This window comes from Penicillium mononematosum, assembly GCF_028829835.1.
Source record: "Penicillium mononematosum strain IBT 11891 chromosome Unknown utg000005l:1.0-9366267.0:1.0-9372171.0, whole genome shotgun sequence".
In the NCBI taxonomy this organism is placed as follows: domain Eukaryota; kingdom Fungi; phylum Ascomycota; class Eurotiomycetes; order Eurotiales; family Aspergillaceae; genus Penicillium; species Penicillium mononematosum.
The window spans coordinates 2,391,309-2,407,348 of record NW_026643275.1 but is presented as its reverse complement, the minus strand read 5'-3'; the positions used below and the strand labels follow the sequence as shown (position 1 = coordinate 2,407,348).

General features: G+C 50.2%; 9 protein-coding genes across 9 annotated transcripts; 3 read left to right on the top strand and 6 right to left on the bottom strand.

Annotated features, from left to right (window-relative positions):
• Positions 1-80: 80 nt before the first annotated feature.
• Positions 81-1,662, top strand: N7519_008986 (putative F-box and JmjC domain protein; the record flags this gene model as incomplete). Its single annotated transcript, XM_057295759.1, has 2 exons — positions 81-361; positions 474-1,662. 2 exons carry the CDS (start codon positions 81-83, stop codon positions 1,660-1,662), a joined length of 1,470 nt encoding a protein of 489 aa, XP_057143641.1.
• Positions 1,663-1,860: 198 nt separating this feature from the next.
• Positions 1,861-2,710, bottom strand: N7519_008985 (low-affinity Cu transporter; the record flags this gene model as incomplete). The annotated part of the gene is made up of 4 exons (XM_057295758.1): positions 1,861-1,978; positions 2,035-2,212; positions 2,364-2,565; positions 2,627-2,710. 4 exons carry the CDS (start codon positions 2,708-2,710, stop codon positions 1,861-1,863), a joined length of 582 nt encoding a protein of 193 aa, XP_057143640.1.
• Positions 2,711-3,043: 333 nt separating this feature from the next.
• On the top strand, positions 3,044-3,988 carry N7519_008984 (chromatin modification-related protein EAF6/MEAF6; the record flags this gene model as incomplete). Its single annotated transcript, XM_057295757.1, has 3 exons — positions 3,044-3,241; positions 3,404-3,628; positions 3,722-3,988. 3 exons carry the CDS (start codon positions 3,044-3,046, stop codon positions 3,986-3,988), a joined length of 690 nt encoding a protein of 229 aa, XP_057143639.1.
• A 328-nt stretch (positions 3,989-4,316) lies between these two features.
• On the bottom strand, positions 4,317-7,645 carry ams1 (alpha-mannosidase; the record flags this gene model as incomplete). The annotated part of the gene is made up of 2 exons (XM_057295756.1): positions 4,317-4,944; positions 4,995-7,645. The coding sequence occupies 2 exons, from the start codon at positions 7,643-7,645 to the stop codon at positions 4,317-4,319; spliced, it is 3,279 nt and encodes a 1,092-aa protein (XP_057143638.1).
• Positions 7,646-7,908: 263 nt separating this feature from the next.
• On the bottom strand, positions 7,909-9,276 carry N7519_008982 (uncharacterized protein; the record flags this gene model as incomplete). The annotated part of the gene is made up of 1 exon (XM_057295755.1): positions 7,909-9,276. One exon carries the CDS (start codon positions 9,274-9,276, stop codon positions 7,909-7,911), a length of 1,368 nt encoding a protein of 455 aa, XP_057143637.1.
• Positions 9,277-9,864: 588 nt separating this feature from the next.
• Positions 9,865-11,112, bottom strand: N7519_008981 (uncharacterized protein; the record flags this gene model as incomplete). Its single annotated transcript, XM_057295754.1, has 4 exons — positions 9,865-10,276; positions 10,326-10,693; positions 10,743-10,847; positions 10,897-11,112. The coding sequence occupies 4 exons, from the start codon at positions 11,110-11,112 to the stop codon at positions 9,865-9,867; spliced, it is 1,101 nt and encodes a 366-aa protein (XP_057143636.1).
• Positions 11,113-11,533: 421 nt separating this feature from the next.
• N7519_008980 (uncharacterized protein) lies at positions 11,534-13,388 on the top strand (the record flags this gene model as incomplete). The annotated part of the gene is made up of 6 exons (XM_057295753.1): positions 11,534-11,674; positions 11,724-11,794; positions 11,852-12,048; positions 12,097-12,471; positions 12,528-12,865; positions 12,933-13,388. The coding sequence occupies 6 exons, from the start codon at positions 11,534-11,536 to the stop codon at positions 13,386-13,388; spliced, it is 1,578 nt and encodes a 525-aa protein (XP_057143635.1).
• A 308-nt stretch (positions 13,389-13,696) lies between these two features.
• N7519_008979 (uncharacterized protein) lies at positions 13,697-14,062 on the bottom strand (the record flags this gene model as incomplete). The annotated part of the gene is made up of 1 exon (XM_057295752.1): positions 13,697-14,062. One exon carries the CDS (start codon positions 14,060-14,062, stop codon positions 13,697-13,699), a length of 366 nt encoding a protein of 121 aa, XP_057143634.1.
• Positions 14,063-14,546: 484 nt separating this feature from the next.
• On the bottom strand, positions 14,547-15,921 carry N7519_008978 (LysM peptidoglycan-binding domain-containing protein; the record flags this gene model as incomplete). The annotated part of the gene is made up of 3 exons (XM_057295751.1): positions 14,547-15,606; positions 15,660-15,829; positions 15,904-15,921. The coding sequence occupies 3 exons, from the start codon at positions 15,919-15,921 to the stop codon at positions 14,547-14,549; spliced, it is 1,248 nt and encodes a 415-aa protein (XP_057143633.1).
• Between the last annotated feature and the right edge of the window lie 119 nt (positions 15,922-16,040).

Sequence of the window (16,040 nt, the reverse complement as noted above, 5' to 3'; positions counted from 1 at the left end):
TCTTGTTCCCATTGACTTGGTGAACTACCTTTCAGTTGGGGTCGCCACTAACCAATCTTTGAAGCCCTAAGCCTCAGATCATGCCTGACATCACATCGTTGCCGAGTCATCCACACGATGCAGAGATTATAAGGGAGGCCATTCCCTCCCACCCATTAGGCGTCAAACCAAGTGGGAATGCTTTATTGGCTACATGGAGTCTTCGAAGTGCTATAGGGACTTTTCAGCACCTGCCAGATGAACTAATCTTGTTGTTGTTGGAGGGCTTCGACGGGCCAAGTCTGTTGAGCATCGGGCGGACATGCAAGGCCTTCTATGCATTTACCCGGGCTGAAGAACTGTGGAAGGCGCTGTTTGTTCGGTAAGGAATTATGTAGATCCAAATCATGTTTTGGTCCTGAGCCCTACACTTATCCATAATATAATAATGTCCAAATGACTACAAATGATATCCATACTAAACCTGGTTGCAGTGACCCAAGAGAAGATTTCACATGGCGAGGAACATGGCGGTCAACATATCTCAATATCCCCGCCTCTAAGGTGCCCATGGTGGACTGTTCTCAGCTATTCTCCGATGCTCTATACCGGCCATTCAACTGCGCACACATTTCACTCGACCCATATGTCTCCAAGATCCCGGCGCGGAACCAGATCGCACGATTTCCAGACCTGTCACCAGAGGAATTCCAAGCAAATTGGACCGACCGACCGTTCATCTTGACCGAACCTGTCAAGGCCTGGCCAGCATACAAGAACTGGACCGTCGGGTCACTACTCGCCCGATACGGGAAGACCAAGTTCCGCGCCGAAGCCGTGGACTGGGCCATGCGCACTTACGGCGACTACATGGCAGACAACTCCGACGAGAGCCCACTGTACCTCTTCGACCGCTCCTTCGTCTCCAAGATGGGACTGTCCGTCGGATCTCCAGAAACCACTCCCGACGCATCATACTGGCCCCCAGCATGCTTCGCCGAAGACTTCTTCTCCGTGCTCGGTGACGACCGCCCTGATCATCAGTGGTTGATTATCGGACCCGAGCGATCCGGCAGCAAGTTCCACAAAGATCCCAATGCCACCAGCGCATGGAACGCCGTGCTACGCGGTCCCAAATATTGGATTATGTTCCCATCTGGCACGAAACAGCCCCCGCCTCCAGGTGTATTTGTGTCGGATGACCAGAGCGAGGTTACTTCGCCACTCAGTATTGCAGAATGGCTACTGGGATTCCATGCCGAGGCACGCCGGGCTCCGGGCTGTGTGGAAGGGATCTGCGGCGAGGGTGAGATTCTACACGTTCCATCTGGATGGTGGCATTTGGTCGTGAACCTGGAACCGTCGATCGCTATTACGCAGAACTTTGTTCCTCGAGGTCATCTCGGCGCTGCCTTGGATTTCTTGTCTAACAAGCCGGACCAGGTGTCTGGGTTCCGGAAGAACGTGGCTAATCCATGTGAACGGTTTATGAGCGGTATGCGCGAGGCATATCCCGACTTGTTGGAGCACGCTTGGAATGAACTGCAGAAGAAGAGCGAAGGCAAGAAGCGCAAGTGGGAGGATATTGTCCATGGGAAAACAGAGGACACCCCTGGGCAAGACACCGAAGGAGGTGGATTCAGTTTTGGATTTGGCGATGATAGTGATGTGGAAGTTCCATGAACTATAACTGCATTATGGAGAGACCGATGGAACCACGAAAACATGAGGTTGCCACCACAAGCCAGGACCACTCTCCGCCGGAAAGGGCTTCCAAACCCATCAATTCCAATCCGCAACCAGTCTAAATTTGACATACTGGTCATTATACTACGCCTCCCACTAAGTCTGCAAATTCGTCAACGCCCCGGATTCCAACCTTCAATGACACGCGATCGTCTTTGTGGCTGGCGTCCCTTCGGAGAAAACCAAGTACCCAACGAATGCGCCCACTGCAACCGCAATCATGACCTGCCCATTATACGTCATGAAGAGAAGCCTAACCACCAAATCAGCGGGCTAAATCGAGGCCAGAGGTCGCTAGGAGACACTTACATGATGAAGAAGCTATAGAACACCTGGACGGCATACAGAGCCGCCAGGGCAAGCTTGCCCTTGCGTGCCAATGCCGCTCTGTTCTCCCTTCCTGCAAGTAGTGGTGAGCTTTCGTGGTGAGTGTTACGGGTTGCATCCGCCAGGCCGTTGGCAATGATAGGGTCGGCGGTCTCAGCGTCTGCAGAGAGCCAAGACATCAATAAGAAGCTTGCTGAGAATACCATCTCCCTATCATGACTCCAATATCAAACGAAAACATAGCAGGTACTATTGGGAATGTAGTGTCCTTGACATTGTACCTTGACCGACGGAAAGAGCAAATCACTTACCCCCAGTAGTGGCAGACGTGTTCAACACGCTTAACCGCTGTGCATGGGCAGACTCGTATTTCCGAGTCGCTGATCGTACTCCCTCGTAGCCCGCAGTAAGGATAACGATAGCGATGAGGGACACGAGGAAGGAGAAGGGACCGGTGATACGCCAGCTGCGGAAGATAATGCACAAGTTCTCGGAGGACCAGGTAAACAGCATCTACGATTCAAATATTCGAGATTAGCATGAGATCAAAGTGAAAGCGAAGGCTATATCTCACATTCATATTGCATTTCCCACCCATATCCATATCACCATGGCCCATATCACCATGACCCATGCCCATATGCATCGAGTGGTCCATATTGAATAGTAGTAAATGAATAGTAACAAGAGACCTCTTCCGTCTCAAAATATAAGCAGACGACAATATACTCGTAAGATTGCAGGTGGCACGAGGAGGGACAACAAACAAAGCACCTGATCTCACAATCAAGAGAGGGGAATGCAAACAAGACAAACATCGATAAGACCTCCAAAGATCTCCAGCTATAACTCTCCCGAACCCAAACGCGGTCATTGACTACGCACTGACACAACTTCCCAATCTCAGCTCCATTCCGCCCACTCTGCGCATGCAATACGTCCCTTCGACATAAAACAAATATACTTTCCATTGTGTTTGACTCCACCAAAAATGGCAGACACAGCGCCGGCTCCAACACCCGCGCCCGCGACGACCGGAGCTGCGGCGCCCACAGCCGGCGCAACAGCAGGGACCCCGAATGCGCCTGTAGACCAGAATGCCGCAAGTCGCGGACTACCATACTACGAGAAACTGCGCCGCGAGCTGAGGGATACACTACAGAAAAAGCGATTAATGGATAAGAGCATGGTGAGTGCAGTCTCGCGTTCTCGTCCCCAGGAATTGGACGTTGTTACCTCTGCAAACTTGTTCTCTCGCTGCGCGGATGTTCTCCAATCTCGCAATCGCATTATGGTGTCCTTGGATGCGTAAATCGTTCTACCCTGATATGTTGCTAACACCTTTCCCCAGGCTCAACTCGAAGACCAAATCTTCCGCTTCGAACAATCATACCTGGAAGAAACCACCGCTGGAAATATCATCAAGGGCTTCGACAATTACATCAAAGGCTCTGCGAACGGATCGAGTCTCGGCGCCGCGGGACTGGGTCTGGGCGGTAGCATGGCCGGGAGGCGAAAGGCGCAGGTGACGGATTCGGATCGAGTTTTCTCGCGGAGTTCGGCGAGTTACATGCTGGTATGTAAACACCCGAACAGGAAGTGCTCGTGGAAGCTGAGTATGGTGTTTTTGGTTTGAATTGGGAACTGACGGTTATTGTTGTGTCTGCAGGATTCGCCAGGTCCCTCGTCTGCACAAACAACGCCTTCCCACGCCGCAACGCCGACGTCTACGACTGGCGGAAACGGCATGTCTATGAAGATTGACCCGCTGTCTGTTTCTGGTAGTGGGATGAAGAGCTCGAGTGGTTCGTCAAAAAACAAGAAGAAGGCGACTGGCGGGTCGAAGAATACGAAGGGCAAGAATCAGACTGATGATTTCTCCGATGAGGACAAGCCTTCTGTTAAGCGGTTGAAGATCAGCTATGGGAGAGATTGAGCCTTGAGAGATTCAGTCTTCTTTATGTTCTGCGCCCGTCTTGCATCTGCTTGGCTTTTTCTCGAGTTCGGAGTTGGTTGGTTTGTCTTTTCGCATGGCTCCTGGGAGGAGTCGTGTTGCAGGCGCGGGAAACGGGAATGGGATTTCTGTCTTATTACACCTACGATGCGATATCACGTAAATCACGAACTTATACAGAACAGACTACAGCGTTTGTTGGATACATCATTTGTTTCATTGCTTCCTAATGAATGCGACGCGAGCTAAGTACATACGATGGGTGTCGATATTCCATGTGCTTGGGTAAAGCCCGCCACTCCCGTTACGATCATAGCTGCAGTCGGTACGTAGCGACCTCAAACGCCCTCAACTCAATCTTGATCGCGGAGCGACCATCTTGAGTCTCAATATCCAGTCCATCATTCTCATTATCCTCAAGAATATTGCACTTGAAGGCATTCTTCACAGGCAGTGTAGTCTCGATAGTACCACGAGCCTTACCACCAAGCGATTCATAGACACGCAGAATAACACTCTTTCCAGGACGGGTAGGAGTACCATCCCACGAAACATCTGCATCATCTTCGCCGCGCTTGACAACGTCCAGGATCAAAGATGGGGCGCCCTTTATAGACAGAGATTCAAACAGGGCATTGGAAGCAGATGCTTTAGGGCCGGCCTTTTCAACGATGAGTGGGCTATTGAAATTGAAGCCCGCTCGGATCGTTCGGGCATCAAGAGCACCAGCGTGGGGAAGGATTGCGTAGCGGATGTGGTGGCGGCCCATGTCAGCATGGGCATCTGGTGCCTTGGGGGCACGGAGCAGCGAAAGGCGCATCAGGTTACCGCATGTCGCGAAGCCGTATTTAGAGTCGTTTAGGATGGAGACTCCGTAGCCGTTCTCAGAGAGGTCGGCCCATTTGTGACAGCAGACTTCGAATTTGGCCATGTCCCAACTGCAGAGTAATTAGTATAGTTGTGAAGTATGTGGACGGTCGGTGCATACCTTGTGTTATAATGGGTTGGGCGTCTAACGATGCCATACTGGGTCTCGTACGATGCCTCGGTGTTGGTGATGTCAACGGGGAACTCGACCTTGAGGAATTTCATCGTCTCTTGCCATTCCACCTCGCTTTCCATTTCCACGTATGAGGGCTCATCAGATGTGGATGCCGACAGGCTGATTGTGGTTTTGATCCAGCTCTTGTCGCTGATCTGCGTCTCAGTCATGACGCTCACCCGGTGAGGGTCATTCTCTACAATGCTCGTCTTACCCCCGGGCAACTCCTTTCTTGACTCAAGATGGAACACCTCGACATCCCATGCTTGCCAGTAAAGAGGCTTGTCGTCGAAGATAACCAGCTGCCCAGCCTTGCGATTCTTTGCGACGATCTCTCTATCGGCTTCCACATCGTACAAGGATGTGATAACCCCGTCCTGGACATCAACCCTGAGCTTAGCGTTCTCCAGGCGGAAGACACCTGCTTTGACCTCGGTCACGGTCACCGAAGTGGTTGTGTTGAAGTCAGCCGGCTGCACTTGCATCACCCCAGCTGTACCATCAGCCACGGCGTATTTGTATCCATTGTATGCGGACAATGCTGGAGGAACTGCAACGACTTCTGAACGGGGCCATGGCAAGGTATTGAGGGCCATGAAGTTTGCATTGGTGACATTGCCAGTGACTCCCAAAGCCTCGAGGGCATTCTTCCGCAGCTTGGTCCCCGTCTCGAAGATTTCGGCATACAATTTGTCTGAGTCGTCATAGCACATCTCAATGGAGCTACCCGGCAAGCAATCATGGAACTGGCAAAGGAGGGTTCCTTCCCACATCTCGTCAATCTCCTTCTTGGGATACCGATATCCGTCATCGGAAGCATTGATGGTGGCGAGGGTTGCAAGAAGCTCGATCTCACGCAGCAGGAACTCGGACTTGCGGTTATTGCGCTTGTTATTTGCTTGAGTGGTGTATGTTCCACGGTGCAACTCAAAGTAAAGCTCGCCATACCAGGTAGCAAAATCAGTGCCAGAGGCAGCCTTGGCCTCCAAATTTGCAAAGAAGTCATCCACTGACTGACCCATTATTACTCGGGGTAATGAGCCGACCTGGTCGCTGAGACCACGGCAGCGTCGCAGCTTTTCGAGGTGCTCGAATGTCGGGCCACCACCCCCGTCGCCTTTTCCAAATACGAGTAGCGATGTCTTGTCCGTATCTAGCGACTTGTGCTGAGTGACACTGCGCTTGACATCACCGAAATGTGCTTCGGCCGTGTAGGTCTCGGAAGGAGCCATATGGCACAGGACTTGGCTGCCATCAAGTGCAACCCACTGGAAAGTAGTGTGAGGGAAATTATTGATGTTGTTCCAGCTGAGCTTCTGAGTAAAGAAGCGGCTCATCCCAGCCAGGCGGCATATCTGAGGGATCTGGGTAGAGTAGCCGAAGGTATCTGGCAACCAAAAAGTTGTGCTTCGTTTACCGAAGTTTGCCTCGAAGAATCGCTGTCCATACAAAAACTGTCTGACCAGCGACTCTCCACTTGGCATGTTGGTATCGTGCTCGACCCAGCTCCCACCAATGGGTTGGAAGTTGCCCTTCTTTACCCAGCGCTTCACGCGATCAAAGACGGATGGGTAGTACTGCTTAAGCCATTTGAACTGTTGAGCCTGAGAACAAGCAAAACGGTGCTCGGGGTACCGTTCCATCAGGTCGCATTGGTTAGACCATGACCGTGCTACCTTTCGCTTAGTCTCAGCCCAAGGCCATAGCCAGCAAGTATCAATGTGGCAATGGCCAATAGCATAGACTATTGGCTGCGTATCTGTGTCGTAAACATCGGACGAATCCACTTTGTTGCCGAGGTACTTCCTAGCAATCTTCCGTGCCTTATGGATAGATTCATTGCTTCCATTGCCGGCAATGAAGGCATCCATCATGGAATTGGCCACCACATTGGCTTCATGCGCCTCCCATGAGTCACCTGGGAATTCCCGGGCGGCATCTCCAATGATCCAGAAATCATAGTAAAGTGCCCGAGCAGCTAGATTTACCGCGGTGATTCGCGCTGTGCTGAGCGTGAAGTACTTATTGGGATTCGGTGGCTGAATGGAATCGCCACCAGGAGCATTGCCAAACATGCCATTGCAGGCCATTTCAATATAGAAGGTATGCTCCTTCCCATCGCACCAGGCTTTAGGGAGAATAAACTCGGTCCGTTCTCCGCCACCAGTCAAGCCCTGCAGCGGGTGACCATCCTCTGTCCAGATTAGACCTTCGTTGTTGGCATCCCAGTGGAACTCCAGATGCTCCCGTTGGAGCATGTTGTCGGGCACGGTAAGATGAACCCGGAACCAATGTGTTGACCAACTGGGGCCGAAAGAGGCGCCTATGTGAGTTGGCTTGAATTCCTGAGAGGTCGCCTCTTTGAAGGTCGGTCGCTGCAGGTCCGGGACCGAGTAAACAGAGAGCTTGACATGATCTTCGTCCGAATTTGTGGCTTCGTGGTACTTTGAGACGAGATTTTGGCCTTCATACTGGCCGTTTGATGTGAACTGCCTCAGTCGATCGGTGTAGATCTTCTTGATACGTTGGCCGACCGGATGTTCAGCTAACTGGGGTAAAGCGGGAGGAGCGGGGCGAAAGGGAGCTTCCCCACCCATGATGAAGGCTTTAGATAAGGAGAAATAGTAACTGAGGTGATAATATGATTGAAAACAAACCTAAGCAATCGTACGAGGAGTATCAAGGATCGAGTAAAAGAGCAGAAAGTGAGAGAGAGATGAAGGTGAGAGAGATGAAGGAAGGAGACTCCCAAATGCGGAGACACGGAATGCGGAGACGATCGACGGTTGACCCTCAACTCTGTATCCACGCACATACTGTAGAGTGTGATATTTATCCACATCGTTTCTTATATATACTATTATCCAATATACTTGGCATACTTCGTAAACTCCTCATCTACCTTTAACCGTTCCCAGTCTTCATCTCTCAGACAGATGCCAACAGCCATCTCACCCGCAGCCGATCGAGGCATCAAATATCCCAAACCCTCGACGGGAGTAAACTGTGGTCTCCGCACGGCTTCGGGTTTTCCCAATCCTAGATTGAAATCGAGATCATAAGAGCTAATCCTCGACCACGAACTAAGCATGAAATCCGATGAAACATTGACCGTGGCAGTAAAAGACGCCTTGGTCCTGTCAGCCGAGCGGCTGAGAACTGTAGCGAGGGCACGGGTGTTGAATACAAGATCATTCTTCTTCGGGTCGAGCTGGGACCGAAGCTCGGCGGCAACGATTCCCAAAGGCTCCTCGGATAATTTCTGGATAGTGTTGGTGTTGTATGTCAAAGTTTGCATGAGACCCGGATAGCCCTGGGGAATACCGAAGCGCTGCCTCATGTCAACTGCGCGTGTAAGCATCGACTCAGAAGTCGCTTCTAGACGAGAATCCCGGGCGCGGGCGATGGATTTCCAGATAAAAGCGCTGACAGCATCGTCCGTCGAGATAAAGTCTGTAGAGGCAGGCAAAGTATTCGTCGCGAGCGCTTTGAGGGAGCCAAGCTGTGCCGCGGAGAATTCAATGTAAGCCCATGTAGATTTTGGAGGTGTAACAGGATCCGAGACATCTTTGACGCTTGGCGGGGGTTTCACAAACTGGCGAGCGAGTTCAGGGCCCGGGGTGTACGAATCATCCAGTAGTGGAATGAGATGACTCCGATCCATGTTACCGATTGCAAGTTCGTCGCTTGTGAAAGGTTCATTGTGGCAAGCCTTGGACAATAATCTGATGATGAAGTCTTGGCCAGTCATGTCCATGACATTATGTTGAGCGACCAGCGTGAGCATCAAGCCGCCCTCGATGAAATTCGCCTGGACACAAAAAACCAGTGCTGACTCGGCCGTGATACTTGGCAAATTACTCGGTAGGTTTAGTGTCGTGCAAGGAGCAATGGTGTTCTCGTCGAGCATGGTGAAAGGGTACTTGGCCTGGCGAAGCCCATCGATTGTCGGTGCAGAGGGGTCATGTCGTAGGTCTTTCACCACGAGCTGGATTTTCTCGAGGGGAACTATTTTGAAGACGCCTGTATTACCATCCCCTGCGCCTTCGTTGACAACCTGGCCAGTAAGCCATGGGAAATTTGTTGCCAATCGGTCAAGTCCGTTTGTTAAAGTATCGATGATGCCGTCATGAGAAGATGAATCGGGTACGCGGTAAATGGAACATATTTGTGTGTACAGTTTGTACAGGCTCGGAGTTTGACCTAGTATGTCGAGAATGTCTGTCATCGTTTACAAGATAGGAAATAGGTAAAAGAACAGTTTTGGCCTCTTCTGTTCCTGTCGAGTGGATATATATAGCCCACATTTGCCCCCACCTCATGAGTCAACATGGCTCACTATGAATCAGAAATCAATTCGATTTGATTAACTCCTAGTGTAAAAGTTCCAAAGCTAGAATTTAGATACATTCTCTGTTTATCCATTTCTTTTTCACAGAACCAGGCCGCCTATTGACAGCACCATCGGCCAAACGGAGAGGGCAGTGCGATATTGCACCAAATACTGGAGCCATATCTGATCTGCATGCCACTTCTGCAACCTTGTACAGGGGTAATGAGATATTATCCGATATATCTGAACAAGACCTATATATCCACATGTGTGAATTGATGCAACATAATCTAATTGGGTATATAATCACGCAGCCTCTAAATAACTACCTAGGTTGATATATCTACAGCAGTAGATGTACTTTGACAGAATAATCTCAATCTTTCAACGCCAGTTGCTTTAACTTCCGCCTTGTGAATATATACTCGGAGAATCGCTCACATCCTTATGGGAAGATGAAGCCCTAGAAGAATCGGGCCCTTCTTAAAAGGCCTCATAGTTGATCGTTCGCACGTTGTCATTTTCGCGCAGACTCTTTTGACTATCCACGCGCTCGATGTCGAGCGAGTCTTTTCGAATTGGGGAGCGGGACGCCGACCCTGATCCTGATCCTTGTCCAACGGCATTATCAGACTTGGACGCTGATCGATCTCCCGAGTTGGTGTGACCTGAGACAGACTGCTCGAAAAAGTCTGAAACTACACCGGCCATCATGCCTGTCTGGAGCTCGGCGAGTACCCGTTTGAGGGTTGGGATGCATGTGCAGATAATTGAGGAGCTGAGGATTAATTGTAGCCAGATGGCTGGCATGAGGGCATTCCATGTTTCATCTATGGGGTTGGAGTTATAGAGTGGTCGGAGGGAGCGTAGACCAGCGATAGTCAGGGCAAGGACTCTGCGTGGGATTAGAGGGGGATTTACTTATATTTGAGAGATTCACTCACAGGATCCGCATCGCAAATAGGGCAGAGATTTGGTGGCGCTTCCACCGCAATATCTGGACTTGATGTAGTAGAGTCACTGGCAGCCCTATAATTACCACATCTAATAACATATGGACACCTCCCAGCGCGATATATAACACTTCTTGATCTACACATCGCTCGGGGCTGGAGTTCCACGGTTGCGGCTGATCACACTGGTTTCCGAGCGCTACTAGTGAGGCTAGGGTCCAGGCGCTGACCAAGCCCAAAACAATCTTGCATGCGAGCGTTGTTTTCTCAAAAGGTTGCAATGATAGGACGAGAAGTGCAACGGCGGCCTTGGAACACCCCAAGACGAGAATGGCGAGAAGTTGACTAACGAAGAGCGTCTGACTATGTTAGAATATGGCATTTCGGGGAAGGTGCCTGAATTCCTACCTTGCTGTATTTCTCAAAGGAGGCATTACTCAGTGCATCTCGGTGCTTGCCAATGCCATTGGAGCTGGCTATATTCACGCACACAGTCTGAGGAATGAATATGATCTAGTGTATCGAATTAGAAAAAACAACTATTGAAGGCAAAGGCACTCACACAGCTGAGAAATAAAGTAGAATCGCTCCAGGAAACTCCGCGTAAAACGCGGATGCGAGATATCACGGTCACTGTTGTCGCGAGGATAGTAATAATAAGTAGAATAGTGCTCACAGTGATAACCCAAGCACCATGATCATTTTCGGTGACAGGCAGGAGTGGCGGAAGAAGAACCGTTATGCTGGATGACATGGTAGTCGAATGATTCCCGAGCATAATTGAACAGGATCATGTTTATGTCGTAGATTAGCAGAGACATTACATGATATATGGAGGAGACAACCACTGTCCGACTGTCCTCATATCGGGTTCTTTATTGGATCTTCAACACCACCGAAGACACACGAGCGCGATCATTCTTGGCTTGCGACTGATCGGTTTATCCCAAGTTCCACAACCATGCATCTTCTGGTCCCACCTCGAAAGCAGGCCGGATACTGGTGCTGCAGCATACGCCGATCCCATCCAGGCAAGACAAGGAAAATTCACCGTAAGACAAGGATTCTGCATGATCCTTGCTTTTTTGAATCATGGCCTCCATGCCAGTTTTGCTTTTTCTTTCTCCGGTATTCCTTCGGGACTTGTCAAACTTTTTGCTTCCCACCATCAACTGCCTTTTTTGCACTGCCGAGAACAAATGGAGCGCCATGAGATGCTCCCTTTGGAGAGGGGAAGTGTAGTCATTGGAAAAGAGGCGCCAGGTCAAGATGCAAATGTCTCCAATGCCTATGACAGCCCGCGTAAAAGGAATGGACTCACGGAGCAGGCTTCGCCTAAGGTACGTTTTGTTAACTCGATACCGCTTGCCGAGCTGAGACAGTATACAGCGACTTTTCAATTTCACCCAAATATTCTTCTTCTCACTTACTTACTTGTCGAGCTGGGAGACTCAGGCCTTGTATGAGAGTCTTGTCCTTTGTTGTGCTTCAGCACTACTAACACAGCCACTATTTAGGAACTTGAGCACGGTACTATCAAATGGTGGCCCTGAAGCCCTAGCTTGGGGGATAGTAATTGTGGTGCTTGGTGCAATGGCACAATCTGCCTCGCTAGCCGAGATGGCATCAATGCAACCAATTGCTGGGGCCCAGTATCACTGGACACATTACCTAGCACCGACAAATCAAAAGAAGTTCATCACTTGGATGCAGGGTATGTCACTAATCGAGTACTTGCTGACTCAATGCTGACATTACGCAGGTTGGGTGACTTGGTTTGCGTGGATTTCCACACTCGCTGGTGTTGCTAACACCACTGCTGCGATGATCCAGGGCCTAGCGAGTGTAAACTACCCAGAATACGAGCCTAAGCAATGGCACATCACCCTCATCATTGTCGGCATGCTTATCGTCCAGGCATTGATGAACATGTATACATTTTGGCTGATTCCATGGATTGAAATGCTGGCGGGTATTCTACATATCTGTCTGTTGATTGTGTTTCTGGTTGTATTGGCAGCTCTAGCACCCCGCCACACACCAGAATTTGTCTTTCTACACACCCAAAGCACCTCGGGCTGGGCAAACTTCCCCGCATGGAATATAGGTCTGCTCACCCCTGTCTGGGGGTTTGTCGGTACGTATACACTATATAAGCGGAAGAAGTAAAAGACAGCAAGCTAAGCATCGCAGGCTTTGACGGCGCAGTACACATGAGTGAAGAAGTCCGTCGAGCAAAACAAGCAATTCCGAGATCTATCTTTTATACTGTTGTTGCTAACGGTATTCTGGCATACGCAATGGTCGTCTGTATGCTCTTCACGATGGGCTCGGTGGAGGAAGCGCAGAAATCAAGCTTCCCGATAATCGAGATCTGCCGGCAGGCAACTGGGTCCGTGAAAGCCGCCACTGCGATGGTCAGCGGGTTACTCGTAATCTCGCTATCGGTCAATCTGGCGAGTATTGCGTCTGTCTCGAGATTGACGTGGGCATGGGCTCGTGATGGAGCCCTTCCCCAGTGGTTTAGTCATGTATGTATGACCTGCGCCAGACAGTGCCATATAGAACGACGCAGGAGGTATTTGCTGACAACAGCAGATTGACCGCAAGCACAATGTGCCAATTCGTGCCGTCTGGCTCCCAGTAGTTATTGTCATGATGCTAGCATGTTTGAACATCGCCGACGGTGCTGCCTTTGGGGCGTTCGTTGCACTGGGGTCCATTGGCCTCTTTATGTCATATTTTATTGCAATTAGTTGCATGGTGCATAATCGGTTCCAGAAGCATGTAGCGCCTCTTGGAAACTGGAATATGGGAATTTGGGGACTTCCGGTTAATGTCTTCGCTTTGGTGTATACTGCCTGGGTTACAGTGTGGCTGGCATTCCCATCAACGTTACCGGTTACTGGTGAAAACATGAACTATGCGGCACCAATTTTTGGTGCCAGTACGTTATTTGCCTTTGTATACTGGTTTCTCAAGGGACGGACGCGCTGGGAGGGATTGAATAAGGAGGTTATTCGACTGGCTGTCGAAGGGGAGCACTTCAGTTGAAATGACTTGCTTTTATTGCTTGCGTTACACCATATGCGAACTTATAGATGAGACACCCATTATATTATCTGCCATGGATCATAACTAAGCAGTTAATTAAACGGAGATGGAGACTTTCCAAGTTAGTTGGATTTTCTATACGACAGACAGGCACTGGTTTATACTAGAAGGATCGTTCTATGAGTGATAGTATACAATAAACGTTTACCACATGTACAATAGAGAAAGATCTTATCAGAATAGTTAAAGACTTTATTCACAGACTGCAAGCCAAAATAACCAAACTCGAAAATAATCGAAGGGTATCTCTAATGCTCACGACCGAACAGAAGATCCATGTCAATCTCCACAAACCCTTGCTGAATCTCATTCAAGCGCGTCTGTGCAACTTCTCTAGCGGTTGCAAGAACGACAGCACTCGGGGCATCATATGGTCCATAGACCGGCATTGAGATGCACCGCGGAGTGTGACGATGGAGAGGCTTAAGGCTGACCTCGGCCTCACCGTTTTTAATTCGGCGAATCATAATTTGCATGAGCTTTTTGCTGGAATACGTTCTGTGTTTCTCGTGGAAATGCACTGTCACAAAGTAGACGCATTCATAGTCACTCATCTCCCAATCGGGAAGACCCGGACCCCCGAACCTATACCTGAACATAGCTGGTTGCATCATACTGAGGGTTTATTGGTACTCTCTGACCGTTGGTTGAACGTATATGTGGTTAAAGCTTGTTTAAATAGAAGACTAGAGACAGTCGTGATGAGATTTTAACCATGTTCTTTGATCACGGGCATTTAGAAGAAATACTGGTCTTTCATTTGAACAATAGCTTTGTCAAATTTTCGAATGCATTCTCTATGACAAAAACGGGTCCACTTTGTCTTTGTCTCTAAAATGCATCTACACATGTTCTACAATGGCCAAAGAAAGACGGAAAGTGTAAGTGTGGAAAAAAAAGAGTTCGCTGGTGTCATTCATCGTAAAAAGACCATGGGCGGGTGCCAGCATCACCCATAGCCAATTTTTGCAGAGCAAGCTCATGCTATGTACAAAGAAGGCACCGCCTTAAAGAGAGGAAGAAGGTAAAAAGTAGATCCAAAAGATCCTGGGAATCAGTAAAAGGCAAAAAATCCAAAAGTAGATCAGAGGCTCGAACTTAAGCCTTGATACAGTACTGATATCCGAGCCACAGATCCGAACACTTCTCATTGAGGCCAGGGTTCAAACTGCGGAGATCAGGGAAGGAGATTCCGACAGTTTCGGTCAACTTTTCGCAGAAATCACCGTCCATAACGGTGTAGTATTTCTGGCATGACGAGCTGGCATAGGGGTAGAGAGGGGCTGTTCCGGATGAGCTGGGGACTGCTGGTGCAGTTGTTGCGGCTGGCGCGGACTTGGTTGTCCAGGATGGGGTGGGGGTTGAGCTCTGCGCGGCCATGTGCACGTTCACGTTGGGGGTCCAGGTGGGGACAGGTGCCACGGAGGTGGTCTCAGATGCGGCGGACGATGTCTCGGCTGGCTGGGCGGCTTCGACAGGAGCGGAGGAGGCCTGGGTAGGTTCAGCAGCAACCGAGGAAGAGCTCTCGACAGGCTCAGCAGTCTCCGTAGGCTGCTCAGCAGCGGTTGAGGAAGAGGAGCTGCTCGAGTCGTCGTCGGCACTACCGAGGGCCGATCCCACGGCGCTAGTAAGGGTTCCAATGGTAGATTCGACACACTCGGTCACGTCACCAGCCCAACCGCGGACGCGGTTAGCGATGTCGGAGGCGTAGCAGTGGGTTGCGATGCCCTGACCGAGGTTGCCGGACGAGTCGATGGAGCCAGAGTTGTAGGTACGTGCGGCCTTGTAGTACTTGGCCGCTTCGCCGCCGGACTGGGCCTCGTAGCACTGCTTGAGACCGTCGCCCTGGCTGGTTCCAGCGGTGCCGTCTTGGATCATTTGCTTAATCATGGAGGACGGGCAGGGTGTTGTCTTGCTGCCGTCCTTGTTGCAGGAGCCCTCGCCAGCGTGGCTCTGCATGAGACCAGTGTTCTGGACACCGTTGTTGGTGGTGTGAACGCGAACGCAGCCCTTGCTTTCTTGCATAACAACTGCAAGAATGAATCGAGGATCAACGCCAGTTTCGCTGGCGACCGACTTGATGCTAGTGTTAATGTCGCTTGTTTCGTCATCAGAGTTGTCGCATGATGCGGCAATGAGAATTTGGTTGAGACCCCAGCTAATAATGTTTAGTTCGACGCTCTGCTTTTCTTTTCGGGTTGATCTACTCACAGAGTCTCGTACTCCGACCATTGGCTCATGGAAGGCCATCCGTCAGAGACCTCGCCAGTACCACCCATGACAGCATAGGTGGCAGCGGCGCGCCGGTGCAAAGAGTGATGGGGCTTCGCGCCATGAGGAATGGCTTGAATGAGGGTAGGCAGGCTGCCAGCAGCCAGGATCTATGTGTGCAATTAGCGATGGTTGCACGATTATGTCGCACTCGACCTGTGGTTCATGCGAAGTATAGACATACCAATGAAGGAAAGAACATTCTGATGGAGGGAATGAGGACGACGAAATCGAAGCGACAAAGAAACGATAAGGAACTGTGGAAGAAGCCCTGCTTGCACGGTCGAGGGAAAGAAAAAAGGAGACGGGGAACGAAAGTAT